This window comes from Pleurodeles waltl, chromosome 7, assembly GCF_031143425.1.
Source record: "Pleurodeles waltl isolate 20211129_DDA chromosome 7, aPleWal1.hap1.20221129, whole genome shotgun sequence".
NCBI classification, from domain to species: Eukaryota; Metazoa; Chordata; class Amphibia; order Caudata; family Salamandridae; genus Pleurodeles; species Pleurodeles waltl.
The window spans coordinates 1282757501-1282775503 of NC_090446.1; the positions used below are offsets into that span (position 1 = coordinate 1282757501).

Below are 18003 nucleotides of genomic sequence, written 5' to 3' on the forward strand. Positions count from 1 at the left end.
TCACTCACTGTTGGGCAGTCTACCATTGTGAATGCCATCCAGGGTGTAGAAAGGGCGTTGCAACACGGTAATGCATTCCTGGAGGGCATTCATTCTGGTCAGGCTGTCCTTCAGCGAACCCTGCAATCTCGGGCCTCAGCACTGATGGCAGCAATTGTCCCTGTGTCCAGCCTCCCCCCTCCAACTTCCTCCACCCAGACCCAATCCCCTGTACCCCAGCCCATCCCAAGCACACCTACAGACCAGCATGCACACAAGTCAACACACAAAAGTAGCTCAGGCAAACATAGGCACCACACATCCCACAGGCACTCACACAAGCATCACACCCATACAGACACAGCAACATCCACTGTCTCCACTGTGTCCCCCTCCTCCTCTTCTCCCTCCTCCCTCCCAGTCTCGTCTACACACACACCTGCATGCACCACATCTACAGGCACTAGGACTCGCACCAGGACACCCAGCACCACACGCCGCTCACCTGCACTCGCCACCTCCACTGCCATTTACACGTCCCCTGTGTCCTCTCCCAGTGTGTCTGTGACGCCCCCTCCCAAAGTACCCAAACGCCGGCAATCACTCACCCAACATCCATCCACCTCACGACAGCCTCCAGTACCTGCACCCAAAACAGCTAAAGTGACACCTCCTACAACCACCTCCTCTTCCTCCACTCCCAGACCCCCTCCAGCTACCCATCCCAGTGTTCGTCAGAAACTGTCCCTCTGTCAAATTGACCATTTTGCCCCCACCCCCTCTCCAATTCATCAGTCCCGTTGTAGCGCCTCAGCCAAAAAGCCACCAGTACCAGTGGTGCGTGTTCCAGGTTTTTGGAGTGCACCGTCCACCAGGGCAGGCAGTAGGACCCGAACCAAGGCACTGGCAGCCCACCCCCTGTAAAGGCTCCGAAATTGGAGAGTGGACGACGGGACCGTGTCAAGACTCCTGGTGGGACAACAAGTGAAATGGGATCAAAGGCGATTGGTGAGTCAGCTGTAACTCCAAAAAAGATGGGGAAGGTCCAGAGGAAGTCTGCCCAGCCTGTTGTCAGTGTCACAGCGGAGAAGTGCGCCATCATTTCCGGCGGTCCAGACACAACCGCCAGCACCGTCGTCACTGGTCCAGAGCCCACCGCCAGAGTCAGTGCCCAGGAAGGCCCAAGTATCATAACTGGTCCAGAGACCACCGCCAGAGTCAGTGCCCAGGAGGGCCCAAGTATCGTCATTGGTCCAGAGACCACCGCACAAGACACAGCCCAGGAGGGCCCAAGTATCGTCACTGGTCCAGAGACCACCGCACAAGACACAGCCCAGGAGGGCCCAAGTATCGTCGCTGGTCCTGAGACCACCGCACAAGACACAGCCCAGGAGGGCCCAAGTATCGTCACTGGTCCTGAGACCACCGCACAAGACACAGCCCAGGAGGGCCCAAGTATCGTCACTGGTCCTGAGACCACCGCACAAGACACAGCCCAGGAGGGCCCAAGTATTGTCACTGGTCCTGAGACCACCGCACAAGACACAGCCCAGGCGGGGCCAGGATGCCACAGCCCCGCTGGGCAATGATGGAACGTCATGCCACACACCAATGTCCAGTATGGAGATTGTCATGCCACACATGGAGATCGTCATGCCACACACCAATGTCCAATGTGGAGTTCGTCATGCCACACACCAATGTCCAGTGTGGAGTTCGTCATGCCACACACCAATGTCCAGTATGGAGATCGTCATGCCACACACCAATGCCCAGTGTGGAAATCGTCATGCCACACACCAATGTCCAGTGTGGAGATCGTCATGCCACACACCAATGTCCGTATCAGAACCGCCATGTCAAAGCACCGCTGAACAGTCCAGAGACCGCCATGGCAAAGCACCGCTGAACAGTCCAGAACAGCCATGGCAAAGCACCGCTGAACAGGGCAAAGACCGCCATGGCAAAGCACCGCTGAACAGGGCAAAGACCGCCATGTCAAAGCACCGCTGAACAGTCCAGAGACCGCCATGGCAAAGCACCGCTGAACAGTCCAGAACCGCCATGTCAAAGCACCGCTGAACAGTCCAGAGACCGCCATGTCAAAGCACCACTGAACAGTCCAGAGACCGCCATGTCAAAGCACCGCTGAACAGGGCAAAGACCGCCATGTCAAAGCACAGCGGAACAGTCCAGAGACCGCCATGGCAAAGCACCGCTGAACAGGGCAATGCACCGGGTAGGAATGAATGGCCCACCACATCAGGCATCCTTATCCCATGTGCAGCTGGGACAGTGACAGGACACTACCTTTCACGGGAGACTCATCCAGTCTGTGCACCAGTCACCCCCCCAGTACCAGTATGGACCTGCATCGACTTGAGAGACTGTGGCTTTGCCCTCCCCAGGTGGTACAGTGGGCAAGCCACCCACTGTAGAGACTTGAGAGACTGTGGCTTTGCACTCCCCAGGATTGAACAGTGGGCAAGCCACCCACTGTAGAGACTTGAGAGACTGTGGCTTTGCACTCCCCAGGATGGTATAGTGGGCAAGCCACCCACTGTAGAGACTTGAGAGACTGTGGCTTTGCACTCCCCAGGATGGTATAGTGGGCAAGCCACCCACTGTAGAGACTTGAGAGACTGTGGCTTTGCACTCCCCAGGATACATCAATGGGCATGGAGCCCCGTTGTGGATCTGGCTTTGCATTCATCTGGCTGAGGTGCCCCCCCCTTCCCTTCCCCCTGAGGTGCCTGTAGTGGTTCTATCTGATGCCCCGTCAGTGTTCTCTCGGATTTTGGTCAGGTATCTATTGTGGGCCTCGCCCATGCATTTTTGGACTGTTTGTGCACGGACATTGTTGTGTACATATCTGCAATACTTCTCGGATTATTTATGTAAATATGAGTGATTTTGGAATACATATATTTGTATATTTTTGTATGACATGTATATTGGCACATTATAATGTTTGCCCAAAATTCGCATTGTCTTTGCATTCTTCCGGGGGGATTGTGGGTTGTTACTGTTCTTTTTGTGACTGCATTGGTGTGTATGTTGTACTATGCAAGGGTGGGGGTGGGGGTGTTTGGTGGGTGTCCCCCTACCTTTTGCCTCCCCTCTCCCCCGTGTCGTAGGTGCAGTACTCACCGGTATCTTCTGCACCTACGTCGCTGTTGGTCGTGAAGGAGCAGAAAGACAAGGGCAGGTAGTATTTGGAGTTCCGGCTCCATGGAGTCGTCGTTCCTCGTGGGATGTGTAGAAGGTGAGCGTTTTCCCATAGCAAAAGCTGTTTCTGCCGTGTTTTTATCCACCGTGAATCCGCCCCACAAAAGGTGGCGGTTTGGCCTGTTGTGATACTGTGGGCGGTACATTGTCTCCCGCCTGTCTGTTGGCGGTGACCGCCGCGCTGCTTGTCTGTACCGCCGTGGTGGGCGGTGTGTTAAAGTGGCTGTCTTTGTTGGCGGTTTCCGACAGGGTCATAATTCCCTTTTTTTGTCCGTCTGACTGTTTGCGGTATTACTGCATCTTTAACACCGTCCGCCAGAGTTGTAATGACCACCTATATCCGGTATCTTTGCAAGGAGGACATCGGCTGCTATATGTAGATTTGTTATTACAAACATATGCCTGCCATGTCTAGAAGGTATCATGTTTTTTCCCCATCTGTATTGTTTTATTTTATCTAGCATGTTGTTGAGTCTGTGTGTTTTATTATGGTTGTGTCGGAGGGTGACTGGAAGGATGAGTTAGCGGACTGAAAAATTGATACAACAGTACAAAGATGAGTGACAGCGTGCGTATGTGATTTGAGTGTCTACGCCCCTTAATGACTCAAAAAGCACTTTCATTCATAAGCCAGACCTTCTGATATTGCCAAAGCTTGATTACTCACAACGATCACTGCAGTCCTAGTCTGAGAAATCCGGAATAACGTAATGCCAGTACACTGCACATTATACTGTAGACATTGACAACTTTAAATATAAACACTGTAAATGTATCCTTGCATAGTTAGAAATGGCACTTATACATTGCAGGTGCGAGGAAAAAGTGCAGTTTTTTCAAGGCTCATTTTCATAGACTTATTAAGCGAAGTCATGTGAGGAAAATCTTCAACGTATTCTGTTAGCTCAACTACAATATGAATTGTATTAAAATCTAAGCATAATTCGTATTTATGAAAACTGAAAGATTACCATGGTTAAACCCAACATCCCTTCTTTCTTTGCAAAATGGAGATAACTTGTGCGGTAACATTTTACTAAAACAAGTACTTCCTAACACCGCCTACGTAACCGGAAAGTCCTCAAAAATTCGGCATGCACTTAGAGCCGAGTCACAAGCACACCTGCTCGACATGTCACTTATTAACAAGTCCTCCAATGAACAGCCATCGGCTCATGGTAGAGCTACCAATGGCAGAGAGCGCAACAACTCTCCTTCCACCCACCTTCTCTTTGGAGGCGGCTGATGCAACCTTGCTGCAATCTACCCTTCGACACGGAACGTACCAAGAAGTATCAACAAAAGGGTACATCACACGTGACTGTGTCAAGAGAGAAAATAATGAATCCTCTCGGCAGCCGACTAAACGCCATGTGAACATATTCTTTAAGTCGGACTGTACGAAAATAAAAGATATAGTCTTCGTCACCAAGGATAATATACGAAAGACACAAAACCCACCCAGATCGGATCGTCACAAGAAGAAAGCCTCCGCCGCGGACTGTACCAAAAGGGCAATTACCTCGCAAAAATGGCGGATAGTAAAGGGAAAAAAAGTGCCTTTTTAACGCAATTGTGAAACGTAAACTGTGTAGATCCCACCCCACCCAGCCCTGCTGTTTATTGCACAAGAAGAAACAACAGCTCCTATACAGAAGACTATATCAAAGAAGCAAAGAAGTACCTTTTGTAGTAGACGCCCTGAAATAAAGGGCGGGCATTAGGATCTTAAACCTGACTGTACAAAGATAAAATATAACAGCCCTCACAGCAGTCATTTTTGGAGAGCGTTAAGTAGACATACAAGAAACAAAGACATTTCCAAAACGAAATCTATTCGGCCTTTCTCACGTTATTTTATTCACGCACCGCCGGGGAATACAAAAATACTTGTAAAAGTGGCGGAAGAATACTTAGCAATGGCGTCTGAATTGTCACCGAGCAGGTGATGTCATCCTGGGCGAGACCTTCACATACAGTAAGCAGCGTTGCCAGTCTATTGGCGGCGGAGTGATCCTCGCGCTGACGTCAGCCTGCGATGAGGTACACACCCCAGAGCCGAGGACGAATTAGTCATACAGTCATCTGACCAAGACTAGAGAACATCTGCGACAGACCCACCGACCACCGGAGACTGTGTACCATGGCCTTCTAGACCTGCACCGAGACCGACAAGTGTGCGCTACACTTGTGCTGCACTCATACTACCTGCCACCATGGAGTGAGTAGCTGGCCTATTGATTCTAATGTGTATATAACTTTTGCGGGTCTTCCAATGTTTGCTTGGAAGCGTATTGTTTTTTTAGAACGTCAGTTTTTAAAATCATTGTTTTCAGAGGAGTTATTCAATTTGAATCCGCTGAAGTAAACGGGACCGCTTTTGTCACATCCTTAGTAGTCATAAACAAGGTACATGATTTGTATTGTGCCTTATTATCCCTGTGTGTTTCACAGTTCGGAGTAGGTAGGCTTAGTTCGAACTGACGGTTGTGTAAAACAATAGGGATAAGCTCGCTAGCTCAGTTGGGTAATCGATCTTCCTTTTCTGACTTGAGATCGCTCTCTGCTCCTGCGGGTCTTGGGTGAGGTAGGCATGCCATTTACTGGTTCTACTGCAAAGGTCTCTAAACTCGGGTGTAGGCTCTAAGGGAAGCATCATGCAAATAAAAAGCGACTTGTTTTCAGTTGAAAAAATAAAAGTTGATAAATCACTTTGTAAAGGGTCATTGCTAACATATTTGGTCATTTATGGCTGGGAGATCTCTCCCCCGAACATTACTGACAATAATATTGTGGCTACATTTACACTTTAGTTATGCCTGGGAGATCTGAATAGTATGTTTGACAGTCAAGTATTTGATTACATTTTTAAATGGGGATCACATAACCAAAGTTTAGACATGTTCATACATATTTAAACATTGTCAATTTATTAAAATATGAAAAATTCGACGGGGATGCTTTTTTTTGTAACGGGGGGGGGGGGCTTTAAAAATTTCGAAGACCACTGTTGTCGTGTTAGTAAAATAGTTTAAAGTTAATACACTTTATGCTGGTAGTGTATGCGGGAGAGTGCCGAACCTGCTCCACAGTTTATAATTTCAGCCTCACAGTTGTTAAATAACTTTACCAACCGGGATATGTTACTTGAATGTCAGACGTTCAATCCAAAGAAAACCCAGCGAAGTTAACGTGACAGTTTTATTAATCCATCTTTTTGGTACACAGTGAAGGCTTCCGAATAGGGAGGGTATTGCTTATTTTCCACAAGAATCTCGGGCGAGTTTTCATACACATAAAGTAAACGTATTTCTTGGGAGGACCAATCCCAGGTGTGTAGCCCAGAGGAACTTCGATTGGGACAGATTTAGCAAATGTCATCCATCCTCGTGTGTGCTGTGTACGGCCACTAATCCCAAGGTGCTTAGAGGCAACAGTTTTTTCACAATGCGCTGTGCTTGCAGGGTCTACGTTGCAGAGGTCATTGACGCGCCTGGTTGAAACTAAAGCTATGTACAACCAAAATGCTAGTATGGATTTGGTATCGATTCAAAGTCTGGGTGTACATAACGTGCGCCTGTCTCTAAAGTTCCAGTCCATTTATATGCGATCTATGTTGTGCATGTAGTTTATGTTTCGAGGTTGACGGACATGCACTGTTTAAGTGCCGTATTTTTTTTAGTGCAGTGGTTGGGTGTGTTATTGCAGAGGAATTTCCGTGAGAGTTCGAGAAAGGGAGTTTTCCCGTTCAATGTGAACACTGAAGCGAGGTCGGTAACTTGGGGGGTTTTGACGCTGAAATTGGCCATTACAGGCAGTTCCGAGAGACTACTTGACTCCTCCAACCACTTCCTAACGTGGTCCAGCACCACCAGTTAAAGGTCTCTGTCGGTGAAAATACTGGCGATTATCCTTATGCCCAGAGTCTTAAACATTCACCAATAACCACTAACATTAAAGGGCTCTTTAATATTTGGTTGGGTTGTAAAGCCGTTTCTGATCCATCTCGGTGTACTCTCAAGCCTTTGGTTTGTTTCGATTGGGACCGTACATTTTGGGCAAAACATGACGATATCGGAGCAGGTTCGTTTTATTCTCTAACTACGGGGAGAGGCAGTGGTGGATTTCTTGCTCAACAGCAGGTGTTGCTAGATGTCCCAGGGGATGTTGTTAAGGACTTTGGGTGGTTTTTCTCCTTCGTTGTCTCCTTTCTTGAAACGAATAGGAGTGGCGTGGCCTTCAGGAGGGGGCAGTGCAGTGCAGCCTGCGCTGTGGTAACATGGGGTTTTAGGCTGCCATGTACCGTGGTATATAATGGGGATGATGGAGTGCAGTTTACTAAGTGCCATATGTACGAACACTTTTTCCCATAGACACAGAATGGGTAAAAACCTTTGCTACATCTGGCCCTTAGTGTCTCCCGCACCGCATCCTAGGGCATCGAGTAACCTAGCTCAAAGTGTGGTGGATGCATGGCGCAGGACTAACAGTGTTGGATACCCTGTCTCATATCATATGAAGGGTGGTCTGTCGTACACCATATACCGATGTGCAAGTTACCCTTTACATCATCTCAGAATAAGGGTGGAGTTCGTCGGAGACTTCGTAACAACTAGCTTTGGGAATGATTCTGAACGAATATACGTGCTTTGAAGCTGGAGGAGGCAGGGCATAGGATGACTTTGCTTGTGCAATGCGGGGCGCCCCATATCATTGCATCTAGTGGGTACCGTATGGGATATCTCATACCAGGTTGGATTGGCACATTACAGGCAGCCTGTACTGTACCGAATGTATACTGGAAGGAAAACCTGCAAACTTTTACCCCTCGAAGAAAGTCTGTTCAGGCAAATCACACTGGCATATCTCAACTGGCATAACTCGTGGGTTTTATTGAGGGATACAGCAATATATAGAGGAATAATACATCTCGATGTATTTGTGCTCGGGAATTCCTGTTCATTTTTTATGGCACTTAATCCACTTTCAGGAGGATTCTAACCTAGGTTTGGTTGTAGGGTACATCAACGACCTGATGTTTTTAGTTGTGCACCCTACATTACTGCTTTCACTGTAAAGATATAAACAACTTAGCTGAAAAAATCTTTGGTGCTGATTTACAACAGAGAAATCAAGACATTTATAATGTATAAAAGCCCCTAACTTACTCTTGCTCTTATTAATTTATTTCCGATTTAGGGTTGCATGATTTTAACATTCGCAAACGCCCTTAGAAAATGTAAATCTTTTGCATGTTATAAGGAATACGCAATCTGAAAGCCATATAACAAACATAATGTAATTCATAAAATGCCCAATACAAAGCAATAGAAATATCAAGTTTACTCAACTTCTTGATTGCACAATAGAAATTCTATAGGCAGAGCCACCACCTGGAGCAGCAGGCATGCCAGATACAATGCCACATTGTCTTAAAAAGGCATGTAAACAAAAATCCACTCATAAGAGCAGTTATGCATTAACTGCTGATCCAAAACTGCTTTCTCCTCACATTTTATATCCTTTAGAAAACATTAAAAGTAATTCAGTGCCCAACAAAGGCTTGCATGATTATGCGGGTCATTACGACCCCGGTGGTCGGCAATAATATGGCGGTAAGTACTGCCAACAGGCTGGCGGTACTTGCGCCATATTATGACATCAGCCAACCCGTCAATGTACCACTCTGACTGCCATGGCGGTAACAGCTGCCAGGCTGGAGATATTCATCTCCAGGCCGTCTATGTTCCGCCTGTGGGATTGACCCCGCCTACTGCCATGGTTCATGGTTTTCGTACCTTTCTTAACACCACGAGAACCATGGCTGTAGGCACTATCAGTGACTGGGAAGGAATTCTCTCCCCCCCCCCCCACATTCACACCCCCCTTCGCACTCGAACACACCCATTCCCACATGAATGCATACACACACATCCGCACACATTTATACATACATACATGCAGACACGCATTCACATAAGACAACATACATGCACTCACACATCCATACATGCACACATGCATTCAACACGCACACACACAACACCCCAGTCCCCTGTCAGAGACCCGACTTACCTGTGTTCAGGGGGTCCTCTGGCGGGAGACAGGACGGGGTGCTGCTGCCACTAGCCGTCGCTGCAGCGGTAGGCAGTGTTTACCGCCAGTGTCAAAATGAGGGCCGAAGTCTCGCCATAAAACAAGACACTGGCGCTAAAACAAATCAAGCGTATGTGTACGTAAATTATGTATACACGCAAAGCATATGCATCCTATATAAACACACACATTCTATGCACTCATAAGATATGCGTCTAAACTCATGAAATTGCTTTATCAGGTACAAATAAACCACAGTGTTGAGAGTAGCTTGTCAGGATTATGCTTTCCAAATAAACGCTATTGAAAGTGGAGCGTGAGATTATAGTTATATGATTGGGGTAGATGTTTTATGTGAATATTGGGGATTCCGTGGTCCACAAGCAGTTTATGAAAATTTACAAAAGTATTTTGCAAAACATCAGGTCACGTTAGCCAGTTTTAAGTACATATTTGTGGAGTATATGTCGTGACCGTTTTGTGAAGGAATTCAGTCATCCCTATTATCACAGGTTGAGCGGCAGAAGCGAAGGTATGTTGTGGAAACAATTTGGTGTCATGGAAAAATGTTAGTTTTTTATCTTCTACAATATAGTGTAATTCATGTCACTTTTCAACTACGTTGGCGTGTCCTTTTGGAGGCAGGAGGGGGTGCATATCCATCTAAAGCGGAAAGTTGCTTATTTTCGTGGTATGTGGATTGCAGGACAAGGGGTTACTTAAAACCTGACGTAGATATAACATTAGAATAGTGCAGGTTACACTACTTTTCTTGCGTGTTCGGCAACGTTGTAACATACCAAAATCGTTCATGAACCTATATATTTTTTTATTTCTCTGTAGTTTTTCTTCCTTTTGGAAGGTTGCTTTTTTATATTAATGAAAATGATAGCTATGTTCTAAAGAGCACATATATCCTTAATGGAGTGTATCGCAATTGCTGTTCCCCAAAAGGCTTTAGTCATTTTAGTGGTATTGGGAGGATGAATACACCAACTCTAGTCCTCTACATTGTAGGCAAGCTATGACCTGCCGGGTGAACAGAGGATTGTATCAAGTGTATTGACCCAGAGCTAATTTGAGGTAGCGCTGCATTTAAGGGTGCAATGGATTTTCCCCAATTTACTTTAAGGGGAACCCAACCTTAAAGTAACAATGGTTTTGGAACCTGTTTGGTGAGTGATATATATAGATGTATCCGCAGCTGGACAACAGGCACTTTTGGACTTCGGTATAAGGAGAATCTGGAGGGAGAAACTTAAATTATCATATAGCCAACATTTCGTTTACTACAAAATTTGGAGCAAACAGAAGTTTTGAAGGCACAGTTTAGGTTCGCCAATATAGATGAAGTTTCTCTGGGCCAACGATGTTTCCACCCATTCAGGATGGAATTATGTTCATTCAGTGAGCCTTTTATTAAATCACAATATTTGGTGCCTCGCCTTTCTTGGATTCATACCCATTTATACTAAAAGTATGGGTTCTTCCCAGTTTAAGTTTGACAAAACCTATGCATGATAAATACATCCTGTGAAAAGTCCAAACATGGAACTCGTGTGTTACAGTGAAAGTTGATATAGAAACTAAAGCCTACCGTATAACATACACACACCTAGCATGCACAACAAAGCCATGGTAACTAAACCCATCTAAGCATTACATGTATTAGGCAGTTTAGGTCTGTACACACCCTGTATAAGATTAAAGTATTCTGGCATGGTGGTAGATCTTAGGGTAATTGGCAGATTGTTTGTGAACCTAGAACTGAATTGACTGAGGTGGAGAGGAGTATATCATGTTACTTTTCACTTGTCTTTGTTGGGGATGTTGTTCTTGTGGGATGGCTTGTTTGTATCCAGTTCTTAAATTCTGCGGTGGTGGTAGTGGGGGAATTATATACACGCTGTGGAATATATGTCTGATGGAATACCCCACTACCCAAAGAGGGGCGGTTAAAACCGTTATCACTAAGGGGTTAGTTGTGATTGTGTTCTGTCCTGCTTGTCTGTGGTTGGATCACAGCTGTAGTAGGCATGGCTTGCCACAAGCCGCATAGCTTCAGTTTGGACCCTAAGAGCCTCCACATAGGGATAACATGATCAGAAAAATGTTTTGATGTTAAGAGAAGCCCCCATTCTCTTATGTAAATAGTGAACAAGTTTGAATGATGTATACATAACTCAGTTCATAAAACTGATCCGTGGAAAGTTGGGGGGGGGGGGGGTGTGGAAGCTGTTCAATCCATGTGAAGAATAATATTCCAATGAGAGGATATTTTTACCTGGTCAAAAAAAATGATTGTTCACTAGTTAGTATAGTGTGTGAAACACTGCATCCAGAGGACAGAACCATGGTTAAGATGATGGAGTGGGATTACATTTTTGTGACTGGATGAATGAAGTCATGTATGCGCATTTATAGAACGCTTGCTACTGCTGACTATACTTTTGCTAGTGGCTTATTAAACATTCTCCTATTTCTGCATTAATTACAGGTCCTTCAGTTCATTTTATGCACCTGCCGCAGCCAGCTACAGCAGGAATCGTGTCTCCAAGTTGCCGTCTGGCATTCCTAATTCTCCGTTCGGCGCAGATCTGAATCATAATGGCCACAATGTCTCACCTCATGGCCCTAAACTTCGACCTGGACATGTCTATGTTGCCAGTTAGCGCACTCCCCTGGCGGGCGGAGCTCGTGAAGTTCCCTGCACATGGAATACACTGTGAACATATGTCAGTACCTATGGAGGAAGTGGGGCACGCCCATGGGGCGGAGCCCGGTGGCCTGGCAGGTAAATCATTATTTGGTTGTTTTTGAAGCTGCATGTGCCATACTATAGTGTCTGAGAATAGGCCTGTTTCTAATTACATAATAGTTATACTTTCTTACAATAAAAGATTATGTAGGGTCAAGAAACATTTTAGTACGAGGCAGTAAATGAAAACACCTTTTAATCATCTAATGGTTTGTGCAGCTCTTTATTATAAACGCTCTTTCACAGGTGATTTTGGATTTCACAGCTGAATTGGTACAGGGACACTAACGTCTCTATTCATGTGATGTAATGCAGCTCCAGTCCACATTACTTTTGTGCAGTACTGATAAATATGGACCTTGTTATGATGGTCACGGGTAGCACAGTGAGTTAAAGTAGTATCCATTGCTTACGTCTTAGCAGCACATGTCGCTTTTATTTAAAGAAATAAGGAAAAGGGCAGTAGATATTGTTGAGGATACTAGATAGGAAATATTATTGTCAGGATCCTGGTAGTTAACTACCACAGAATTTGGACAGTGTGACATAATCTGCAGTTGCACTTCACTGGTTTCCAATCAGTCATACAGCAAATGAAGAGAACGCTAAAAGTAGAATCAAATAGCTGTATGCCAAAGTCAGTCAAGGTTCTCTGATTATCACAACATAAGAGGATGGGGTTTAAGAAATTCTGATGCGACCACTTTTTTGTTTCCTTCAAATTCACAGGTGATGGATTCACAGACTGGATGACAGAGAGAGTGGATTTTTCAGCTTTCCTGCCGATGACGATGGACCCGTCCCTGCCAACTCCCCAGGCTCCGGACCTGGAGACAATGACAACACTCCTGAAGAAGGAACTGGAGCAGATGGAGGACTACTTCCTGGAGGAGTCTCTATCTCCAGGTCTGCCAGTGGTGCCAGACCAAGTAGCACCCAGCACCCCACCCTCGGGGGAGATCCACTTCCAGTTCCCTAACCATCAGCCAGAGGGGAGACATGGAGAGTTCCAGGCCCTAATGGCCGTAGTGGAGGCAACTGCTTCAGCGACTGCCTGTGCCACAGCCCCACTGGAGACTTTAGACTCAGGCTGCTTGGATCTCCTCAACTTGTACTGCAATGTTCCTGGTGAATTTCAAAGGGAAGACCTGCAGGACTTCAGCGACCTTAGCAACCATGGTGATACCGACCCGCCAGCACAAATCAAACGGGCGAGCCGTTGGCCACCGCCCTATGACCGCCCTAGCAGTTCAGACACTTGTAGCATTGCCAGCTCCACCTCTTCCCCACAGAAAGGGGACCGCAAGCAGAAAAAGAGAGACCAGAACAAGACAGCCGCCCTGAGATACCGCCAGCGAAAACGGGCCGAATATGATGCCTTAGATGAAGAGTGCCAGTGTCTAGAGGTTCGCAATCGTGAGCTGAAAGAGAAGTCGGACTCTATTGAGCGAGAGATTCAATATGTGAAGGACCTCTTGATTGAGGTGTACAAGGCAAGAAGTCAGAGACTACGTAATAACTAGCTTTGGGAATGATTCTGAATGCATATATATGCTTTGAAGATGTAGGAGGGAGGAAATGGGGTGGCTGAAATCCTGACGGGCGCCACAGTGTGTGTTGTCTCTTTTTACTCGCAACAAACTTCAGCTCTCTTCTGGATTTCTTCCACTCTCTATGATGCAGGGGTAGGAGGTGTAACCTAGACAATTCCAAAACAACAACACCATCTTCCACCCCTAAAATGATAAGTAATATGCTTCTGGGGAGAGCGGGTTCAATTATGTTTTAGTTTCCTTGGTTCGCTTTTCCCTTGTTTTTTGGACCTTCTTTTTTTTTTTTAAAGTTGTACATTTGAAAACCTATTTTTTTCTGCATTTGTATTGGAGTTAATATGAAAAGGCAGCAGTACCCCATCTTGATTTTGCATGGGAGAACGTGGGATGTACCAGAAACCTGTGTTGGCAAGGGCTTGTAGGTGAAGGTAATCCGTAAGGTTAAAATTTGGAGATCATGAAATCAGAGTCCTCCTTTTGAGAAGGATAGCCTTGGATTTCAGGTACACAGTGGTATGTCTCATGTGTGACTCACTTGAGATGATGCACCAGTCATACAGTTACAGTATGCACAAGTACTTTATGAATTGCCAGATCATCATCATCCTTATTTTGATGAAGCTGAAGGCTAATTACAAGGTGACAGTCCACCCGTTATTTCAGTTTGCCACTAAACTTGGGTAACCTGCTCTTTTTCGTATTAGTTTTTTTTTTTTTTTTTCATTCTTCGGAGCATGGTACATATTTATCCTTGTTTTAAAAGGAGAACAGTCATTCAGTACACCTATTTAAGTAATTTAGCAAAAATAGTGGGATAAAAGTAGCACCCCCTCGAACTATTTGATGGTGCAGGAAGTTTTAAATTATTGGCATCGTATTCAAAGGTCTGATGTTCCAAACAAAAGTGCAGCTTCCAGCAGTCAGATTTGTTGGGTGCCAGAGTGTATTGCTGCATACTTGCTTCTGAGCTACATTGGTCAAATTGAACCCGTTGCTTTCAGATCATTGATTATCTTAAATCAGAAAACGGCGGTTCCGAACATTAGCATTTGCTATGGGAGCCTTTCTTGTCTATAGAATAACTAACAACACTCGCCGTTTAAAACTGCTACTCAAGTACACCTTGTTTACCCACAGAGTAATTACGTATGATTGTATTTTGTTGTCCAGCAGTAGCGTGAACATGTTTTCCTCTGCTTCAGCCACTTTATGAGACTACTTTACCTCGATTGCCTTTAAAAAAAAAAAAAACGGAATTCTTTCTTGCCTTTTATACTGATGGCTAGGATACTTTCTGGATCATCATAACGGTGACTCATCAAGCCTCCATGGAAACCACGGTTGTACATGCCCCACAGGTTAACACACGAGAAGCAGTCCGTGATTTCTGTAAGGAAACTACTTACTAGAGTGCAGGCCTCAAATCTGTGATGCTTTCTTTGGCACCATAGTAGTCCCACGCTCAGTATCAGACTTGTCATGACATGGGCAATATTTGTCGGCATCCTTTGCCAGGGCAGTGCCCCACCATGCTACTCAAGGCAGCCTTCCATTACATAAGGTTAGGTATATATTAATGAAATGGTGATGTGTGAGGAAAAATTCCGAAGAAACTGAATCAAAATGAGCACTGGAAAGCTTTAAGCGTGTAATCTAAAATGATTCCGCAATGCAAAATTACTTTGTAGGTATCTCTAGGCTGATTTATATGGCACATTAAAATTCCTTGAGGGAAGGGCTGTTGCGTTTAGTGCATTGCTCGTTTAATCGGTCAGATGCTAAATATGCATCGACTTTTGTACTTGTTTTTTTCTACTACTGGCATCCTACGTTCTTTTCTTGCTGCACCCTTTTAGCAGAGTTTTTAAATATTTTATTATTATTTTTAATAAATGTATAGAGTATGCAGTCCATTGAAACATGTAGCTATAGATTATTATATATATTTTTTTTTGTTATGTTCACCAAAAGTCTTCTGACTTTTTAAACCTCAACATAAGCACTACTAGAAGGTTCGTACTTTTTTTTGTTGTTGGAGAAAATACATTTTATTTGAATGCTAAATACGGCTATGGCAACATTGAAATGTCGTGGGGAAAGGGGCAGCTTGCGATTAATACCAAACTCATTCGATCGGCTAGATGCTAAATATGCTGTTGTGTGTTTTAATGTTTTACTTGTTTCTACTACATGTATCCCAAGTTTTTTTTTGTTGTTTTTTTTTACTGCAACTTTTAGTAGTAGATTTTTTTTTCTCCAACTATATGTATACAGTGTGTAGTTTATTCAAATATGTATTATTTTCACATGCACCAAAAGTCTTCAGACTTTTTGAAACTCAACATAAGAGCTATTAGAATGTTAGAATTTTTTTTTTTTTTTAAAGAAAATTAATTTTATTTAAAAATTGTGGTAAATACGTCTATGGCCCATTGAAATGTCTGGGGGGGAGGGCAGTTTGCGACTAATGCCTAACTCATGCAATCGGATAGATGCTAAATAGGTTGTTGTGTATTCAGTTTTGTACTCGTTTCTACTGCATGCATCCTAAATTCTTCTCTCACTACATCCTAAGTGGCAGATTTTGTTTTCAGCTATGTGTATACAGTATGTCGTTTATTCGAATATGTATCTATTTTTTTTCACATTCACCAAAAGTCTTCAGACTTTTTAAACCTCAACACAAGCACTTTTAGAATGTTAAAAAAAAAACAAAATCTTTTGAGAACTAGTTTCATTTGAATTGTAAATACGGCTATGGCTCATTGAATGTCTTGGAGGAAGGGGGCAGCTTGCGATTAATGCTTAACTCATTCAATCTGATAGAAGCTAAATAGGATGTTGTGTGTCGAATTTTGTACTTGTTTCTACTACATGCATCCTACTTTTTTTTTAAATGTTTTTTTTTTTCACTGTACCTTTTAGTGGTAGAATTTTTTTTTTTTTTCCAACTATAGGTATACAATATGTAGTTTATTCAAATATGTATCTCCTATTTTTTTTCATGTGCACCAAAAGTCTTCAGACTTTTTAAACCTCAACATAAGCACTACTAGAATGTTTGAGAAAAAACGTTATATTTTTGAGAAAACTGTATTTTAATTGTAGGGCCTGACTGCTGAATTAACCAGTCAGATGTTGCTATGACTTGGAGGGAGACTTAGACAAGGGAGAAAAATAAGAATGGAGCATGCAATTTTTTACAATCGTGTAGGTTCTGGGATCTGCGTGACAGGCATGCACACTGAGTAGGTGTACTATTTTTGTAGGGTGCAGAGTAGGTGGTTTTACTGCAGATGGGAGTTTTTGTAGTGTAATATTGTGGAAGTCCAATAAAGATTTTCTTCTGAAATGCATGTCCATTTATGCACTTGGTGTACTGTCCTTTTGGGCTGGGGTACTTTTTTATTCTCTTTAATGCGCTGTGCAAAAGATAAAAGTTCACTTGTCAAAATGGAGTATCTATCATTGGAGAACCTATCTAGTAAGTGTTGACTTGTTGCCAAACCAGACCACTTTTCATTATGTTTTTTTATATTTTATTAAAAAAAAGAAAAGCTGGAACAATTGCCCAACCAGGTGTCGAAAGAAAATTATATGATCAGTTTGTGAAGTTTAGTCAGGAAATTGCTCTAGATGTGCAGAAATGTTCCAGCTCGTGTCGTTCGTGCAGGATCCTGAACATTATTTTTCTCTAATAAATAAACAGATGGGATCTGGGATTTTCCAAGGTAATGCAGTTCTGGATTCCAGAATAAGTTTGGGAGGAGTCACAGTTTACATATGAAAGTGATATTGCAGCTACATAGAAGTGTATCAGGAGCTACTTTTTTAATGTGCCACAGTTTTACAGAGTTTGTAGCATGCTTTCGTTTTTTTTTTTTTTTTTAACTGATTGTTCGTAGTATGTCTTATTATTATAGATATATATGGTCTGCGTACTCCTGCCATGTAGTGTTGGTCTCTGACGTGTGCATGTGTTTTCTTTGAAGAAGGTTGAGTCCCAAGATACTCTAACTCCTCCTTTAGTTGGCACTGCACTTGGGCACCAACACCATATTAGATTTCCCCCTCATGTGGCCCAGAAATATGGTAGCTGTGCTCCGAGTTTTGACGTGCTTCTACTTGAACCCAAACAAAGTCTTTGTTGTTAGCGTTTCTCTCTGCGACAACCTGGAAACCAACTTATCAGTCCCTGACCGTTAATGTCACAACTCCTCCAAGGGCTGCTCACCCATCCTCTTTGATATCTCTACAAAAAAATGCACTCCGTGGTCAAAAGGATGCCATTCAAATACTGCCCCCCAGTGGTATGCCAACTATTGGTGGTCTGATCACCATGAGGTTTGTAACCACTGTCTCCCCTGACCCCAATGACACTGCTTGCCA

At 44.1% G+C, this 18003-nt stretch overlaps 1 protein-coding gene across 1 annotated transcript; it reads left to right on the forward strand.

Moving 5' to 3' along the window:
• The first annotated feature begins 5255 nt into the window (after nucleotides 1-5255).
• ATF5 (activating transcription factor 5) lies at nucleotides 5256-16966 on the forward strand. Its single transcript, XM_069200496.1, has 3 exons — nucleotides 5256-5428; nucleotides 11801-12097; nucleotides 12791-16966. The coding sequence occupies exons 2-3, from the start codon at nucleotides 11911-11913 to the stop codon at nucleotides 13582-13584; spliced, it is 981 nt and encodes a 326-aa protein (XP_069056597.1). The 5' UTR covers nucleotides 5256-5428; nucleotides 11801-11910; the 3' UTR covers nucleotides 13585-16966.
• Nucleotides 16967-18003: the final 1037 nt, after the last annotated feature.

Coding starts and splice junctions, on each gene's coding strand:
- ATF5 (XM_069200496.1), top strand. CDS start 11,911: ATGGCCACAATGTCTCACCTCATGGCCCTAAACTTCGACCTGGACATG. Junction 12,098..12,790: donor GGAGCCCGGTGGCCTGGCAG/GTAAATCATTAT, acceptor TCAAATTCACAG/GTGATGGATTCACAGACTGG.